The sequence below is a fragment of the Taeniopygia guttata genome, chromosome 3, assembly GCF_048771995.1.
Source record: "Taeniopygia guttata chromosome 3, bTaeGut7.mat, whole genome shotgun sequence".
Classification (NCBI taxonomy): domain Eukaryota; kingdom Metazoa; phylum Chordata; class Aves; order Passeriformes; family Estrildidae; genus Taeniopygia; species Taeniopygia guttata.
The window spans coordinates 77586600-77605343 of NC_133027.1; the positions used below are offsets into that span (position 1 = coordinate 77586600).

At 35.2% G+C, this 18744-nt stretch overlaps 1 protein-coding gene across 7 annotated transcripts in view; it reads left to right on the forward strand.

Moving 5' to 3' along the window:
• The window catches only part of PRKN (parkin RBR E3 ubiquitin protein ligase), a 709059-nt gene that overhangs the window by 339927 nt on the left and 350388 nt on the right, over positions 1–18744 (forward strand). For all 7 annotated transcript variants that reach the window (XM_030269580.4, XM_030269582.4, XM_030269584.4 and 4 more), the window contains one exon: positions 2304–2419. In XM_030269580.4, the coding sequence (XP_030125440.3) occupies positions 2304–2419 (116 nt within the window). The remainder of the gene's footprint in view (positions 1–2303; positions 2420–18744) is intronic.

The window sequence follows — 18744 nt, forward strand, 5'->3', positions numbered from 1 at the left end:
AATTGAAGTTGCAGATTGGTTAAGGTTATCATCTATTCCAGATGAATGTGTAGTTCCATTGACTCATTTGAAGCTGAAATGCTTCAAGTTAAGCTGATATTTAAAAGTCGTGTGTATATCTGTGTCTTGAAGAAGAGCAAAAGCTTGGGAAGACTGAAGTTTTGTCTCAGGATGATTTTAAGCATATTTTCTTGCCCTTTCTCTTCCCTTCCTTCCCTTCCTTCCCTTCCTTCCCTTCCTTCCCTTCCTTCCCTTCCTTCCCTTCCTTCCCTTCCTTCCCTTCCTTCCCTTCCTTCCCTTCCTTCCCTTCCTTCCCTTCCTTCCCTTCCTTCCCTTCCTTCCCTTCCTTCCCTTCCTTCCCTTCTTTCCCTTCTTTCCCTTCCTTCCCTTCTTTCCCTTCCTTCCCTTCCTTCCCTTCCTTCCCTTCCTTCCCTTCCTTCCCTCCCTCCCAACACAAAGATAATTTAGCTATGTAGAAATGTGTATTGGTGATTTATTTCAAAAGTCCTGTGAATAATTGCTTTAAAGAACAGGGTTGCCTTTAAACTGTACTCTCGCCACATGGTTCTCTTAAACTGCAACTAAGACATGCATCAGACATTGTGCCCTTCACTTACTGTGGGGTGTGAATATATTGGTGAATCTATTGCATATATCAGCACTTCTGTGACAAACAGGAGTGACTAACCTAGGGGGAAGGTTACCTTTATATTTCTCATATCCCAGAGTCCTCCTTAGAGTATCATGGTATTGCATAGTACTACATTTGTCTTGTGTAGAAATACACAATATGGCTGAATGATGATCACCACAGAGGAAAAAAACCCAAACCAGTAAATCACAGCTATTTTGCAGACAAAGAACTCCATACTGTAAGGCTGTATGAGAAAGTAAGAGTCTTCCGGACTGCTTTTAGTACACTATTGCAGGAAATCGTGCAAAGTTTTAGAGGGGGAAAGGGGTTTTTGTATTAAACAAAACTGATTTTTTTTTTCATTCTCCTTCATCCACATGCCCCCTTTTACTCATGTATTAGTGGGTGCTGTAATATGTGTCCACATTGTCTAGGTAGGAACTGGGGGTGACACTAGCAAACACCTAGCATGTCTTTTTCATGGCTTTTGGATTGTTCCTGATACTGAGGCCTGGATGTGACCTTTTCACTCTAAAGAAGTTGACAGTAGCTGTAATTTTTTTATTCCTCCATCCTGTCCCACCTTCAAGAGTCATTAGCATATGTTGCCGATTTTTTTCCTTTTTTTTTCTTCCCTTGCTGCTGTTGCTCTGGGTTTTTTTCTTTGTTTTCTTAGTATTTTTTTACCAAGGTCAGGTTTCTTGAGAATAAACTGTGATGTTAGTATCTTGATGTCAACAATTGTCATTCTTTAATGCCTTCTTATCCTTTCTTCCAATGTTTTTATACCCTTAAGTTCCATTTCACATTTCATTTATGCCTTGTTTTCATTATAAACCTCCACAATTTGTTACTGGAAAGAAGGTCTCATAGTAACAAAGAAATTACAAACTTTAATCTGTGGTTCCTATTGCAAAGCATGTGTCTTCAGACTGCTTTTATATATGTATGCTTAGAGTGATTTGTACACTTAGAACAATTTATTGTAACAAAATCTTATCAAAGAATAGTGTGCTTCTTATGGCCTTCCCTGGAGTGCAGTAGAATGGGAGAGAGAACAAAACACACATTTGTCTGAAAAATATTATGCTAATGAAGGCAGTCTAAGAGGCTAGAGCAACTTGATTCAAACGCTGTACACTTGCAAATGTAATATGGGTTTCAAGAGAGGTAGTGCTTTCCTTTATTATGATGGTAAAATTGTATCTTCGAGATTTCCAACATCACAAAAGCAAGGGCAGACTTCACTATTTTAGAGCTAAAATTCTATGTTGTAGAGTTCAGAAAATGGTAATATCTGTAACAAGAAAATATAGTTACAATATTAATGCATATTGAAATTGGTTAGTATTTTGCCTTTGACGGCTATACACAGACTAAGTCTAGATGAAGTGATTTTTTTTTTTTTTTTTTTTTTTTTGCAAATCCGGAAGATCATATAATGTGTCACACTTATATCTTCTTTGCTAGGAAAGGCACTGAACAAAATGCACGCCTAGACTGGTATTTTTGCAAGGGTTCCCTTGTAAACCTTTCCTAATGACTGTCCTCCTTTGCTGTTGGCAGTGGTGATTTGTCTGTTCCCTCAAATGTCAGTTAACCAAAGATAAAGGAAGGACCTGAGCAGCAGGTATGTAATCTTCTCTTTATCTCTCCTTCAATATTTCAGGAGTTTTACTTTAAATGTGGAGCACACCCAACCACTGACAGTGAAACATCTGTGGCTTTGAACCTCGTTACAACAAACAGCCGCTGTATCACATGTATAACATGCACAGATATTAGGTAAGTACAACAAAAATTGTCAGAGATATACAGTCTCAGTGCTTCAGAGTACTTATCACTTCCAAAGAGCCTCTTTTTCTCGGTTCATTTTCCTTTTTAAAGGCTGGTAGTTTTTTTCCCTGGTAACATGGTGAAAAATGGGTCATATTTTCAGGTGTGTTATTTGTTTAGCTGGTAAAATTGCAGTTCATATTTTTGTACCTTAGTCACATCGCAGGTGGAAATCTGGCTGCTTAAGTTCTAACTAAAACATTGAGAGCTCAAGATAGTGGCATAAGTGCGTAGATATTTTCTGGTAATATGTATTCAAGGGCCTGGGAAAGAGCTAGATTTTTGTGGGGGACAGACAGTTCCTGAAGAAATTTTCTTAGTATTTGTTCTATAAATCAAAGTGAAATGCATCTGTTCTCATGTTTGTGTTCATTGTAGTTTGAAATACTGTAATCCATCTTTGCACGTGGTATTTGGGCACATACATTCAAGAATATCCATTACTTGCACATGCATGGATTAAAAACCAATTGCCTGAAAAAGACAGCTACTATTGTAGTGAAGAATTACCTGAAACACATTTATCTACTGATTAGGAGATATTTTATATGAAAATGTAAAGAGAATTGTGAAACGGTTGTTGTTGGCTAGAAGGGAGAAACTGGAAAGGATACTTGAACTCTATACTGATTCATATGGTGCGTGTCTTCTGGAAAGAGCTGGTTTTGGAAGCATCCTTTGTAGTGTATTTACAGAACTGGCTCCTAGGTACAGATTAAACAAAGACCAAATATCAGTCTCTGTCAAATTAGTATGTCAGCATTTTGCAGGAAAGGTGCAGATTCAGCTACTCAAAAGTGGCTGGTTCTCCTGCCCCTTCTAAAAATTCCCTGAGCAAGAGAATGGTTTGGCTTACTGAAGTGCAGACCCCTAGTGCATGTCTGTACTGCTAAATATAAGAGGGCCAAGGGCTGATCCCCAGTCCCAAGCCAGATGGAAATGCCTGACAGATGTCCTGCACAAAGCTGTGCCACATGGTGCTTCTTCATAGCTGGCTCGGCTTGGTTGTGGAGCAGAAACCCAACCATTGTAGCTCCGTAGTGAAAGTTCACTTTTTATCCTAGCAGTAAGATGGTTATGCACATCCCTATATTTCCTGTATGGGGCCTAGGAAGTTTCAGAAGAGTTCACTGAACTACGTGAAGTACAAGAAAGGGATAAAACTTACTGAATAGCTGAGCTTTCTGGGATAAACAGTACATATCTCTGGGACCTGTGTCCACAGGGCTCTCAAGAACAACAAGCATTCAAAAAAAAAAAAAAAAAAGGCAAAACAAAACCAAAAAAAAACCCCAAAAACCAAAAAGAAACCAAGAAAACATAAGGAAAAAAACTACTCTAAAATCCCCTTTCTAGGTTTTTCATTAAAAGAAGCAAAGCGTAAGAAATTTATTCTGTCTCGTTGTGTCATAATGTTGATACACATTTCTATGATAACTCCAAATTTTTGAGAATGTATCCATGCATTCTGATTATCTTTCAGAATTTAGATTTTTTTAAAGCCATAAAAGCCTCCCATGCACTTGTGTAATACTAGACATTTGTAGGTGATACCAAAACCCAAGATACTATTTTATTTTTTTGTATGACAAATCCCACAAGTGGTTAAAATAGAATTTAACATGTATCTTTTGGGTGGATGAAATAATTTTTCAATTAAAGCTGTGAAAGAAATGTGTTTAGTTTCTGATTTTCTCTTTTACCAGTTTTAATTAGAGTCAAATGTAAGTTTTGACCATCGGAAAGAGCAAGATCATACAATGAAAACATTTATCAGTTATGAAAACGTCATTGTAAAATCTTGGGCTACTTAAAAGTCTTCATTGAGTTGTTTTTTTTTTGGTTTTTTTGGTTTTTTTTGTTTTTTTTTTTTTTTGTTTTTTGGTTTGTTTTTTTTTTTGTTAAGTTTCTAATTCCTTTCTCCAACATAAAATTCTTGTAATATTTGTGTGTAATTCCAAAAAATTACATAAATAGCCATAATCTTTTTATTTCAGTTAAATATTTAAGTGATTGTACTGGAAGTTACTTGCAAATATGCTTCTGCAGTGGAAAAGTAGCATTTAGGGCACTCTGCAGTTTATTTTGTGAACGTTCATCCTTCTGTACCACTCATGTGAAAAAGAGGATTAACTGTATTCAGTACATTAGCTATTACTTTGTATTAGCTTCACTATAGTGAGATAAGAAATTTGTCTGTACTTCAAAGTAGATTTTTCTTCATTTTTTTCCTGGAAAAAAATTCCAAACCAACAACAAGACACCAATCAGGAAAAGATGACAATGAAGTACTATTAGCATTTTTCTTAAATATTTTTCTTTGCAGCAACATACACCATATCTCTAGGTATTTCCATCGATTTATCATTGACAGTTAGTCTACCACAGGTAGAGTAATTAAGTTCCAAGATTCTTGGCACATTTGTATGGTTTTAGCAAAGTTAGGAAAGCTTATAAAAATCTTATATAAAGCAGTAGTGTACTCTGCAATATAGAAAAAATACAAAGTGGAAGCACTGATAATCTATTGCCAGTTTTTATTCTTAAGTTCACATTAGATGCACTTAGTTTGCCTTAGGTTTATATTTTATATAAATATTTTCATGCAAGTCTGACCATTGGAGTGAAATACTTGAAAGCCAAACACTCTTGTAGGGCTATGTTAAATCCATAGGCAGTATTCCATGTAGTGTAATGTCTTCTGATGTATTCTGCTTATCTACAGCAGAGTTATTGTAAATTGGCATACTTTATGCATTTTTTTTTTTCTGTAGCGTTCAAGGTGATGGGTTGCTATTCTATGTCTTTGAAGAAGCTTTAATAGGTTGAGCAAATGGCTGGAAGTTGAAACAAATACTAAAATTGTGCAATGCTCAAGGGAACATCTACTTTTGTCAACTGTTTCCAGTAGAAATAACATCAAAAGGGGTTAGGAGTACCCCAGGGTACCCATAAATCAGGCTCAGGAATAACAGCAGTTTTAAGCAGTGTAAAAATAAAATGTGTAGAATAGAAATGCCTCACGTCATCTTTCACAAACTCAGTAGGGTACAATTCCTAAAGGCACCATTATTTTTAGCTTTCAGCAGATACAGATAAATATAAAAGATATATAGGACATACTGTCACTTAATAGGTGGAATTCTGCAGAAGGAGAAGTATTTGGTGTTGTGTTATCAGTTTTTTTTTTTCTAATCTAATAAATCCCTGCTTCATAATCTTGAACAAAGAAATATTTTGCTTTGTTTAAACAATGGAATCTTTGTGCTGTTCTGCTCTTTGGACTTTCTAATACTGGAGTTGGGAGTGAGAACTTCTGCTAGTGGTGATAGTAGTGCATATGCTAGTTATTCTTCAATGGTAACTCTTGGTGTAAAGTCTTTGTCATAATTCTTTTCAGGCAAATCAATTGAGACTGTGATCACATTAAATTTCATGGGCAGGAGAGTAATGGAGAAGGTCAGTATTGAGAGGGAAAAAAACTGAATGTACTACAAGAAGTCCTCTTGGAAATTCAATGGGCAGCTCTCTCCTCCCGCAGACAATAAAGAATGAATGGCTGCATGTTGTTGGTAATAACAGTGTTTATTTGTGGGATTTGGATTGTGTGGGATTACTTTGGGCCTCCTAAGTTTCTCACTAGCTCTTAACAGACATCTTTTTCAGTCTTTTTTTTTTTTCCTGAAGTCAAAATACAAGTTAGAAATGTTTTCCCTCCAGCAGCAGTTTGTGACATTTTGTCTATTGCAGAGTCAGAATTGAGACACGAGTTGGGTTTTTTTGTTTTTTTGTTTGTTTGTTTTTAATGGGATAGTGTTCCTAAATTGGTCAGAGATAAAATTGTTTGCTTCTCAATAAATACATATAAAAATTATTTTATTTTGTGGCTTTTACCTGTGGGTTTTATATGCCTAAAGAAGACCATTTTCCCAAGCTAATTATGAGGATTAGGGGTTTTCTAATTTCCTATTTTGGATTTTCATCTTTATGATGTTATTGCTGATATGGGTGTGCCATGTTCCTTATTGACCTACATTTTGTACTCTTTTGTGCATTAATGTTGTACATTGCTTTGAAGTAAAATAAATTACAGTTTAAATATTGTTTAGAGACACCTGAAATAATTTTCCTTGTCTTTCTTTCTTCTTGTAAAAAATATATGATATTAATGCAGGTTTAAAAAAAAAAAAAAAAAAAAAAGGTGGAAAGAGTATCTATCAGAGGAGAAATATAGCCATGACTATGACAAGTAGATGAGGTAGCAGGTCAACCATGGTATTCAAAAGCTTTACATTACAAATAATTCCAGAATCTTTAGTTGATTATTTGAATCCAATGCTACAGCTGAAGAGACAATTTGCGAAATCCAGCTTTTGATAGAGATCCATCAATTAGCTCAATTGGTTAGAGTGGTGCCAGCGGTGTGGGTTTGATCTCTGTACAGGCCACTCACATAAAAGCTGGACTTAATGATTCTTATAAATCTCTTTCAACTCAGAATATTCTGAGATTTGTTTGAGAACTATTAATATTTTTTTAATGAAGAAGCTGTAGTGCAAATTTGATTCAGATCAAGTTTGTTGTTATTTGGAGAGAGTTTTATCAGGAACCTTCTGTTGTTTTCTGAGGTGAAAATCCAGACCATGTCCATTAAAAGACACTACCTATGGAATGTTTTCAGAAGAGTAAATAGCACCTTATTCTAGACCTATAACTACTATTTCTCTTTGCTTCTGGAACATAGGATCCTAAATTTACTCTTTTGGGCTATTATAAGCCAGGCAAGTTATTAAATCTATATTTAGCTATTCTTTTTTGATGTACTTTTCCCTCTCTGTGACCTGTCTTGATAATGTGGTCTCTGCTCCAAATCTCTATTAAATTCTGTTCTCTTTATATACCTTGAGCAGTTCAAAGAGGAGTGGAAAAAGATTGTGCTGAGAATTAAATCTACTTTGTCTAAGCACTGTGACCACCAGGGACAATGTCTACTGCTTTATTCCCTAATGTTCCCTAAATTAATGAGATTTCTCAAGAATTACTTACTTAAAGCAGGAAATTAGATATAAAACTAAGAACTGTTACTAATTGATTTCGAGGGTTTTTTTTCTTTTCCCCAGTAAGGTAACTTATAGAATACTCCTGTTGCAGTTGTAATATTTGAGTTTTGATACAAGCAAAGCCATGCAGAGAAAACCTTTTGTTGAGAATTTGGGCAATTTTTTGAAATGTGAACCAAATCTGAAAATGCCTGTAAGTGACCTTTGTTTCCTCTGAGGTGCACGCTGTGGATTTCATACTCAATGACATGGACCATGAGCTACTGGAAGATGTGCCTTGTGCATGAAATCTAGCTGCCTTAATCTTTCTCTTGAATTATAATCACTAGAATACACAGCCCCCTATGGCAATAACAGGGCAGCAGTGCAGTTCTTAGTGCTCTGCCTCTGAATCTGGTAAGATCTGCACTGCAGCTGCATCTCAGTGAGACAGCTTCCAGCTGCAACATATCTGGGCACAGAAGAGTGTATTGGGACAGCTATTGTACTGTCACATTGCACATATCCCTTACCAGCAGGGGACAAGTGAGGAGGATTTTATACAACCTCACTTGTGTCCTATGCTGGACATAAAGCATGAATTTCTCTTCATCTGAGAGACTAAAGCCTGCCTACCTTTTCTTCTTTATGAGGCTGAGATTTTATTCTATGTCATTCCTTTGCTTGGCATCTATGTTAGTGTACAATTGTCAGAAAGGACAAATGGAAGGAAATGTATTGACTGTCTGCTGAGTTGGTTTTGGTTTTGTGTTTTGTTTGTTTGTTTACATTTGCCCATATATTTGTGAACATAAATATAATGGTGTGTGGTATGTCTGAGTGTTTGAAACAGCCCACGAATGAGAATTTTTATGTCTCAAAGTTAATTTCATTTCTGATTTGAATTTATTTCAATAATTTGCATCTCCTGATATACCTAGGATAAAATAAATGTCATAAATTTCATTTTGCATTTGACATTTTACCTCAGGTCTGAAGATTCCAGAATTTTATCAATAGGGTCTATATTATATGTTATATGTTTTCTGCCATTCTAGGTGTGATTAATACAGTTAGTTGTTTTTGTAGATTTCTCCCCTTACATATTTTATTCTATGTGTTTATGTCTATGTGTTGCAAGACACAAAAACGTAAAAGCTTAAATTATTTGGGATGAGTCAGTAGTTTTAATGTGTCAGGTATCCAAATGTAACATATCCAAGATTTCATGAACCTCACTTCCAGAATATTCTGAAGAATATCTTTTGACGTACTTTTTCCCTCTCTGTGACCTGTTTATGAATTCTGTGTGACCTGATTATGAATACTTGCATATAATCAATGAAAAATTATAGATAATGAATGTAATTCTGTTCAAGTATTATAAATTTAAATGTTCAAGTTAGAATTTATTTGCAAGGTCCAAGAAAAGCAGAATACCAAATGCTTTTAAAACGTTGTACAAAGAGACTCTTTCGAAACTTGCAAGCCCACAGTGTGCTTTTTCTCCCATAGATGTTTGCAAGTTCAGGTGTCTGGGACTTTCTTTTCCTTCTTTTTAAAATGAATTCCTTAACATGAAAGGAATTAACTTTTTCGTCTCTGGTGTGTTTTGCTTTAGGCAAAGTTAGTAATAGCTGAATATTTTCACCATCTGATAGTGGTGTAGTGACCTATGAGAATTGCTGTTGGAGGTCACAATCCAGTTGACTTTGGAGAGATATCTTTATTGCAAAGGCACCATCACAAGTAATACTAATTAGCAAGCCTCATCCTTTCAGCAGAGACCTGAGGTCTGAAGGAACAAGGTGAACAGATTGCAGAGATGCTCCTTTCAGGCCTCAACTGAGACATTAAGGGAATGGTCTGGGGAGGAACTCAACTGTTTCTCTCTGCTGAGCAGCCAGTGGTTTGACATCTTGAACTTTAGTAAGGGGAAGGAATGGCAAGTGTTTGTGAAAGATGTGGTTGTCTTTTACAGCATAGGGAAACAAGAGTGAAAATATCCAAGAAAGAATGAAGCTACCCAGCAGCAAAAACCTAAATATGCACACAACAGAATAATTTCATCTGCAGGAACTTAGGAAAAATTGAAAATATCAGTATTGGGCAAATGTGCCAGGACATCATTTCTGAAATCAAATATGTGAAGGACTATTCATAAGACAGAGAACCTGTCATAATATGTGGAGAACTTTATGAAATGTTACTTGATACTTCATAGAGTCACTTAATGATCTAATATGGAACACTGTCTGGTGTCCTGGGTAATGTCTTGGAGAGCCATTCAGTTCCTCGGTCAAATAGCTCCATAGAATTTATCAGATTTCAAAAATGCATAATTCAAATAAACATTTTGATGAAATTTGATGGTAAGTGTTTACATGCTGTTTTCAATAGATGTCTGGAGCAAGGTACTACTCTGAAATTCTATAATTATATTTTTGTTTGTAACACATTCAGGGGCTTATGGGTACAACATTTTGGAAAAACAAGGGAGAGATTGAGGAATATGTTGGAGAAATATGTTCATTTGTGTACATATAATAAATAGATATCTACTGTTATATTTCTCTCTAAACCATGGTGTAGAATGAATTGTCATAGCAGTGTCCTGACTGACAACAGTATAAGGAAAATATTTCACACATTTTTCTACAGTCAGTCTGCACTGAGCATGCAAAGCTCTTGGTACGCTACAGACTTGATGGAACTGTAATGGAATTTAATAATTATAATTACTTTTTTTACATTTTAGGTAGCAACTCATGGTCATTGATAGTTCTCTTTCCTCTTGTTAACTCTTTGGATGTTGTTAATAGTTGCTTCTGAAGACAAAACAATTTCTGAAGGCAGTCTTAGAAGGAATCTATTATTATTTTGTTCTGTAAGAAAAATCAGCAGGGATCTAAATTTTTTAGATCTTCAGGGAAATTCTTTCTTCCTCCTGATGAATGTATTTGTATAAAACTTCATTCAGTAAACTTAATTATATGTTTACTTTAAAACCGCAATTGTGCTATAATGCACTAAGTTCTTTATCAACTAAGTTACCAGCACAATTAAAGTTTCCTTATAAAGGGAAATTCCAGAGCATATTTCAGGCAGGGGCATAGAAAATAAATTCAATCCCATAGTGGAAGATAGACAAAAGTCAAGTTAAATAGTTAATACATCACTGTAATGAACTTGGTGCAAAAAGATGCTGATTTGCAGTGTGGTTTGAAAATTACAAGAAATACATCATAATCAAAGCCAACCAAAATCTGTTAAGTTCTGTCAATATCTGTGACATAGTAAGGGAGCTGTGTGCAGATATTTGAAAATGGTTGAAAATATACACAATTAAGGGGATGATAATTTTCCCAGTACAAGTTTGTAAATGGTAATGATACTGCATTGGCATGTCAGTGTAAGAATACTACTAGAAAAATGACACCAATAGAAACACATTTTTATAATGCTACAAAGTCCTGTGCTAAGACTTGTATTTTCACTTGACATGTTAGTTTTAGTTTATGTTAAAGCAATTCCATATTATTGTACATTGAATGCAATAAACAGGATGAAAACAAGTACATTTGTCCATCAAAAGTGTTTGAATTATTTCTTTATATTTCTCCAATTACACTGACGTAACTTTCTCTTGCTGAGGGAATAAGTCTTACAGCTGCTCTCTAAGGATCAGCTGTGACTGCGGTTGGACCTGCTCCTGAAAGAGTTCAGTGGTAGTGAGAAGTGAGTAAAATAGTAGAGAAAATATGTTGCTGGATAGCAAGATAAGAGAAAAATGATACCTACTCTACTGAATGAGTTACCTACTCTACTCTAGTGAACGAGTTAGCATAAGTGTTGCTTTTCTGTGCAGAGATTCAAGAGGTTTTCTACCACAGCAAGCTTTTACAAAACCCTCCTCAGTCACTTTCAGTTGTGCTTTCCTTTAAGGGTATGTGCTCCTACACGCTTACTAAGTAAAATGGAATTTTGATTACATTTCATACTTACGTGTGTGCGTGTGTGTATACATATATACATTCTTATGTATATGTATTTCTTTCTTTCTTTGTCTTTCTTCTCTACAAGAAATCTTCAGTTATTTGAAGTGCATTACATTTCCCCCCATGCTATTCTTACTTCACTTTACACAGGAGACAAATCTGCCCATATTTCAGCTGAAAGTAGGAGCCAGACAGTGCTCTTTTGGCATGCAAATTCCATCTGCATTTTACAAATTACTCTTTCTTTTTATTTTGTTTGAAGCAACAAAGAGAACAGTCACACCACTTCCCATAAGGTATGTTCTGTGTAACCACTAAAGGCAGTGTCAGCCAAACAGCTGCCAAGAAAACCAGGACCAGCCTACTGATGTGCACAGTGCAGGAAAGATGACTGCACTCAGATGTCACCTCTATGAATCTGTCAAACCTCTTTGGAAACAGGCTGACAATGCTGATGTCAATCTTGAACTGCAGTCATGAGCAAGACTATGCCTTTGCTCCCTATGGATTCTCTAATCTTGCTGGAGGTTGTCTTTCCTGACAAAGAAGTTACATTTATTCACTTTTGCTATATGTGCCTCAGAAGGTGTCAGAGCATGTCCTGATCGGAAAGCAGGTGGGGAGAGTGATGCTGCAATATGGATCAGTCTGGTTATATAAAATAGAAAACAGCTTCAGAAAGTCATTTATTCAGTTCAATGCATTTGTAATTTAATTTTGTTTTTAAAGTAAAATACCAGAACAAGAGAGAAAAATCATTTTGAAGACCCTCATCATTGAGTTTTTAAGAAATAACTCTTTTTCTCTCTTATCCTTCAAATATATCCATAATGTCAGGCAAAATAGTCATTATTGTTTTGTGGGGGCATAATTAGCCATGTATCTGCTAAAGTAATTTTAATTAAAAAGACATTTCTTTCACCTTGGCCCTTTAGACTTTGATTCTGCAAACAAATTTGTATGTTTGAGTATTTTTTATAGGTGTTTGCAGGTTAAGACTTATGTACTGCATAACTGCGATCGTTTTCACATAAATAGAACTATAATTTCTCCAGAAATAAGTATCTTCTACAGATGCACAGCCTGTCCTTCTTGCATTCAGCTGTGACCTTGAAAACTGATTAACAAAATTGTACTCTAAGGGATGCAAGGCTTCGCATAAAGCAAGTGAAGCATGTACAGGCCCTTGAGGGGTGCTTAAGAGTATCTCATAGACTCTAATGGTAATTCCTTTCTCTTTTAAAGCTATTAGGTGATTCTGGCTTGAGGCAATTGGTAGTGCATTTCTCTTTATTTAATTTTTGTGCCACAGAGTTTATGAATTATCTCATTACAACCCCTGTTTCATGTTTTAAAGACAAAGTGGTGTCCGGTATGTCTGGTGTCTATATGTTTAAGTGTCTTCTTCATCTGCTCAGATATTTTGGGTTCTTTTATTGATTTTACATGGCATAAACTTTGGCACAGTAAGAAAATAAAAGGTTAAGGAGAGCACTGATTGTCTAAACCTGAAAACAAAGTGGTGCTTGTGAAAAGCATGTAGAGTGCCCTGTATTTAAGACCTCATTTCCTTCAACAGTAAGAAGGACTATTTGAAAATATGCCATTTGCTACATTCTAAAAAGTAGTACATTTATTGTTATTTAGGAACATTGGAAAGCTTTGAAAACCTGATTTCAAAGCATAATTTATTCATTAAGTAGAGAATTGTAGATTATTGTACTTTTGACTTTCTCACTCTCTACGTTTGTACTTGAATTATGTTTTGGTTAATGAAACACGACTTTCTGGAAGTCAGAATTGAGAAATAAAGTACAATTTAAAGCATTCTACACATCTCTCTCAATCTTGCTGCCAATTTTTTTGTCTTCAAAATAAAATTTATATTACATGAACAGGTATATAAGGTATTATTTTAATAAGTCATTAAACTAGTACAAGGCAGTAAAATAATTTTTGCTAGTGATAAAATAAGAAACAGAAGGCAATTCTGAATAGTAGCTAGTCTTAAACATCTGTAATGTGCCAAGGTACAGAAGTATAAAATGCAGCTTTCCCTGCACCCCTGCTTTTTGTGTTGCTTGTTAAAAAATCCAGTATCAAAAGTGGAGACAGTTTTGTTGGGTTTTTAGTCTCTTGAAGTTAAGGTATTCCAGTTTCTGAAGCTAGAAAGAATCAGGACAATATACAGTAATATCTGTCCTGCTGGCCACTTGGCAACTTCTGCTCTGGTTATAGTGTGTTTCCCTATCTCTGGGACAAAGAGATTGAATCTCCTGGGAATTTTTGTTGTTCTTCTCTGATATCTTTCATTTAATAAAATGTGTTGTTTATAATAGCAAGGAAAAAAATATTTCTATAGAGGTGTCCTTACTGTGTTGTTAGGGTCTCTATGGTGGTTTGAGTTCCACAGAACATTTAGAACCAATCTGTGACCTCACATCGGTGAGCAGTTAAACCTGTGCTTGCTGCATCTGAATAATCCCATCAAAACCAACAGGATATAAATGCCAGTGTATGTGCTTTGCTTGGTCAGAGCCTAGACTCATCCAGGTTAATCATCCTACACCTTCTGAGTGATAGCCTCACATCCAAGTAGTCATAGAATGTCTTTAATGAGCCTCTCAGTGTGAGGTAGGATTTATAATGCTTTACATCACAGGAAGCAGACTGAATATTCAGGAGGCTTTCTTTTTCTTTTTTTTTTTTGAGACTAAGTCAGTTTTGGAAATGTCTGCTGTCATGAGAATGAATTTCACTGGAAAGAACTCTTTTCTCAACCCTTTGCTATCTGTCTGATTATCTGAGCTCATCTGTATGCATATGAAAAATGTGTTTTGTATGATTTATCATCCACTTTTCTGGGTGTCCTGGTGCCTTGTAATAACCCCCTGTTTTCAGAGATATTTATGGTTTTGATTATACTGTCTCAGAGCTTCCTGTTTTCTAGAAAATACATTATCCATGTTTGCAGTTCAGATGGTATTTATCTAAGGGTTAAAGCATTACTGCTTGTGCTAAAGCATGTTAGAAATCTTTCTGATGAAAGTGATTGTTTTTCTTAACATGCTGAACCACATTCTTGGCCTTTCAAAATATGCTACAGTAAAGTGAGCATTCCTTTGGATTCTAGTTGCTGATCAAGAAATAGGATACTATTACTCTCTCTTTGTGTTCCTTTCCTATTTCTGAATTTGTTTTTTCCAAATGTATGAATATGTTTTTTTCTTCTTTTTCTACAAGATTCATAAAATTGTATTAAGGAAGTCAGGAGACTATCCTTTGAATTCTTTTCTTCCCTCATCTCTTTCCTTCTTCCTGCTCTGTTTAATAGATTCTGCAAAGAATAGTTTTTTTTTAGTCGAAAAAAGGAAAGGAGGAGGAAAAAGAGAATGAAGGATCTGCCAAGAATGTTCAAGAGGTCATTTTTGATACCAGCAAGCATCTTTACTTCTTTTTTTTTTTTTATCTTAAAAGAAAATTGTTTTCTAATTGTTTTATACAAGCAGTACACAGATTCTGCAAAGCTGTGAGTACTCAAGTTCTAGAACAGGATGTTACTTAAACATATGCTTGACTTTGAACATGTGAGTTATGGCTAAATATGCCAACAGAAGAAAGCTTATTTTCATTTGTTTTTTGGTTGGTTTTTTTTTTTTCAGTTACTCCTTACAAATTTTTTCTTCTCTAATGGCTTGTCTTTTCAAGGTTACATCACCATATCTAAATTTTTGAGCAGATACCATAAGGGGTATGGTACACAGATACCATAAGAGGAGGTATTTGCGAAATCTCAGTGGGGGTGACTCTCTGTCTCCAGGTGGATGAGTTTCAAGACCTGAGGCAGACGAAGAATTACATTTTCAGTGGTAATAAGCTTAAAATACAAAACTGATTTGGGAACTAAAGATTGGAATCTTCCTTCCTTGTTTGGTTATTGGAGATTCTCTTGTGGATGTTTCCTTTTAAAGAAATAACTATTGGTCTCCATACACTGTCATGTTTTTTTGATATTTAAACCTTCTTTGTTACTTTAATGACACTATACTTTTCTTAAATTTAATTAGAGTGGGGTTACAGTGCCAGTTAGTGTAATAAGCATGAAGTCAATGGTTTGTAGGAAAAAATCGTTATTTAACTAACAGCAGAAATCAGAGAAGTAACAACTTGATCTACGCTCAGTTGCCTGTAGGTGAAATATTCTGTATGTATTAACACACTTTGTGCCTTGGATTTCTGAAAGGCTGCTTGTGTAACTGGCATTGCAATAGCTGCATGTAGAAAGGAAAGTAAATGAATGAAGGCTTTCCAAACTCAGACCTATACTAACATTTTTTGAGTGTTCATTGCCTGTCAGAGAAAAAAATACTGGGGCTACAACCACAGAAGTTTTAAAAAATATGACCAGTGCTGAAAAGCACAAATGTGTGGAACCACTACACCTGTATGAGGTTTCTTCAGATACTTTGATATTGCTTGAAAATTGAGTGATCATTCACTGATGACGTGTTGAATACTGTGAGGTGTGATGAGTACCTTTTGCACATTAAAGGTTATCATGTACTGTGGCTTGACTGATGCTCTAAGCATTTCAAATTTGTTATTGCAGAAAGTTTTGCTATCAGGTTGGGTCTGATTATGCCAGCTGCTTCTCTCATGTGCTGAAAGAAATACTGGAAGGCTTGCTTGCTTGCCTTCTTCAAGGTTTGACTTACAGCACAGCAAAGTGAGGAAACCTACTTTTTCCTAACAGTGGGACCTTGATAAATTATAATTTTCCCATGCAGAACAGCCTCTTGTTTTTTAACGTTTTGCAGATGTGAGAAGTTTGTCTGTGTGGTTGCAGTCATTATGTGCTTTTTTTCATTTATGCAACTTTGCTGTTTCGCTCAGGTAGTGGGGTTAGCATAAAATTGGCATGACTTCACTGAGTCAGCTAACATAGGTGGCTGGCTGCTTGCAAATTGTTGGAAGAGGCGAGCAGCCAGCAAGGGTTGTTGCACAGCCAAGAATATGGTATACGTTCAGTTCCCAGAAAAATTTCAAGTTTTAAAATACGATTAGTTGCTCTTCATTCTTGGCAAATTCTTTCATGGCAAAAATTAATATCTGGTCAAAAGTTGTTAAACCAATCAAAGTATGCACGGAGCAAATTGCAAGTGTTTTATCCCTTGCTTTAAAAGATTTAATGGATTTCTCACCAGTGTGAAGCTAGGGATTAAGTATCACATTCTGGTGAGAATGTTAACTGCTGCCATGGGTGGGATTTTGATTCTGGGATTGAGGCCCGGTGCAAGGACTTCTATAGGGTTTATTGGTTGGTTTGTTTTGGTTTTTTTCTTTAAAAAAAATATATTTTCTGTATTTTTATGTTTTTACCAGAAAGGATTCAGAAAATATTTGTCTGAAAAACTGGATGCTTGGACAAAATTTCTTACAATTTCAGACAAGGAGATAAAAAACAAAAATAAAACAGTCAACACCAACATCCTTATGCATTCCAAGACAAAGAATTTTAAAGATAGTGGACAGTTTTCAACTATGTTTTTATACAGAATTGACAGTTCATGCATTCAACATTGAGCAACCTAAAGAAAAATATATTCTGGATTTTCATAATTTTTAATTCAAGTGATATCATTTTCCTTAGCCTGCTTCACTGTTATCAGATTTTGATGCTTTGTTGCTTATGTGTGCTTATGCTTGAGTATGTTCTCCCTGTCCCTGCCAAGTACCTACCTCTCCAACTCATCCTACCATCAAAATCCTGATTTAATTTCTTCTTAGATTTGCAAGTTTTTCCTTTTTATAAACTACCCAAGAGCTCTAGTGTATTTGTATTTGATTGGCAACTTTCAGTTTTGTTTGTTTGATTTAAAAACAAAAGGCAATTAGAAAGTTTTATAGAGTTAAATATTTTATGTGCTGATTTTATGAGTATAGCTTTATTGTCATAATCTTAAATGGCAATGACATGAATTTTCTCTGCTGGGTGAGTTATTAACAACTTCTGAACTCCTGCCTTCAGAATTTTTTTTTTTCATTTTATTTTATTCTGTTTTTCTAAATCTCTTTTAATGATGCCTTCTAGGTAAAGAGATAATTTCATGGGAACTTCTGAAAACAGAGCTTTGTGGCTGAAGCTTTGCTTTGTGACCTACATGTATATTTTGACAATCAAGGTTGTTGAAATATTTTTGCCTTTCAAGAGAGTAAAATAAATAACTCCCAAAGCATATTTTAACCAAATACCAAACCAGAAATGTATTTACCTTGGAATGTAAAGACTTATTAAATTAAATGCCTAATCATTAGTCAAATATAAAGCTGCAATTCTCATAGCTGTGGGATGCTGCAGCACTGAAGGTAATGCTTGCCAAGATACACCGCAAAAGCAGATTGATCTTCTGCATTCATTAGTGCACTTCTTTATATTTTTATGTGGACAGACCATTCTAGTGACTAGAATCACATCCAGCTTGGTGCTAATTACAAAATTGCTCCACTTGCTTTGTGCTTCTTTATATACCAAAACTTAGCTTTTCGTAATGTCACATATATCAGGTTTAGCTACATGTGCTCAGAAAAAGGAAAAACAAAACAAACCCCAAGAAACAAAAGCCACACAAAACCCCCCAAACAACAAAACTGTTAAGCTTATCAAGATTACCTTTCCAGTGTAAGATTATTCTGTAAGAAAGCCCCTGAAGTTTTGTCTAGATTAAAGGACTCGTTAGAGCACAACCTGTAGAATATCCTATTGAAGTTTGTATTCTACATCTTTGTAAGTTTTACCCTGAAGAATTATTTTCATTCTTTACCCTAAAATTTCTGGTACTCCATTTTACTTAACTGTTTCTTAGTAAACAGTATGCAATTTAGTTGTTTCCTACTATCAGTTCCCTGTAGAAGGATATATTTTGTAGCTGGTGATTCTCAATCCCAAAACAATAGGCATACTATATTTTAAATCTATAGCTTGAGGTTTGCTTGTTTTTTTTATAGCGCTCATTTACTCTGCTTCTCTGGACTAGATTGACTTCTTTTTATCTATTGCCGTACTAGACTTTTTTCTCTATTTATTTTCTTCTCTTGATTCTCTGCATTTTATGTGAGCTTACATTGTTTGATTTGAACTTGCATCCCATTTATGGTTTATTTACTGTCTGGAGCTCTATTTACCCTGAGCTCAAGAAAATTATTTCCATATGAATCTTCTTTTGCATGTAGCATTTGG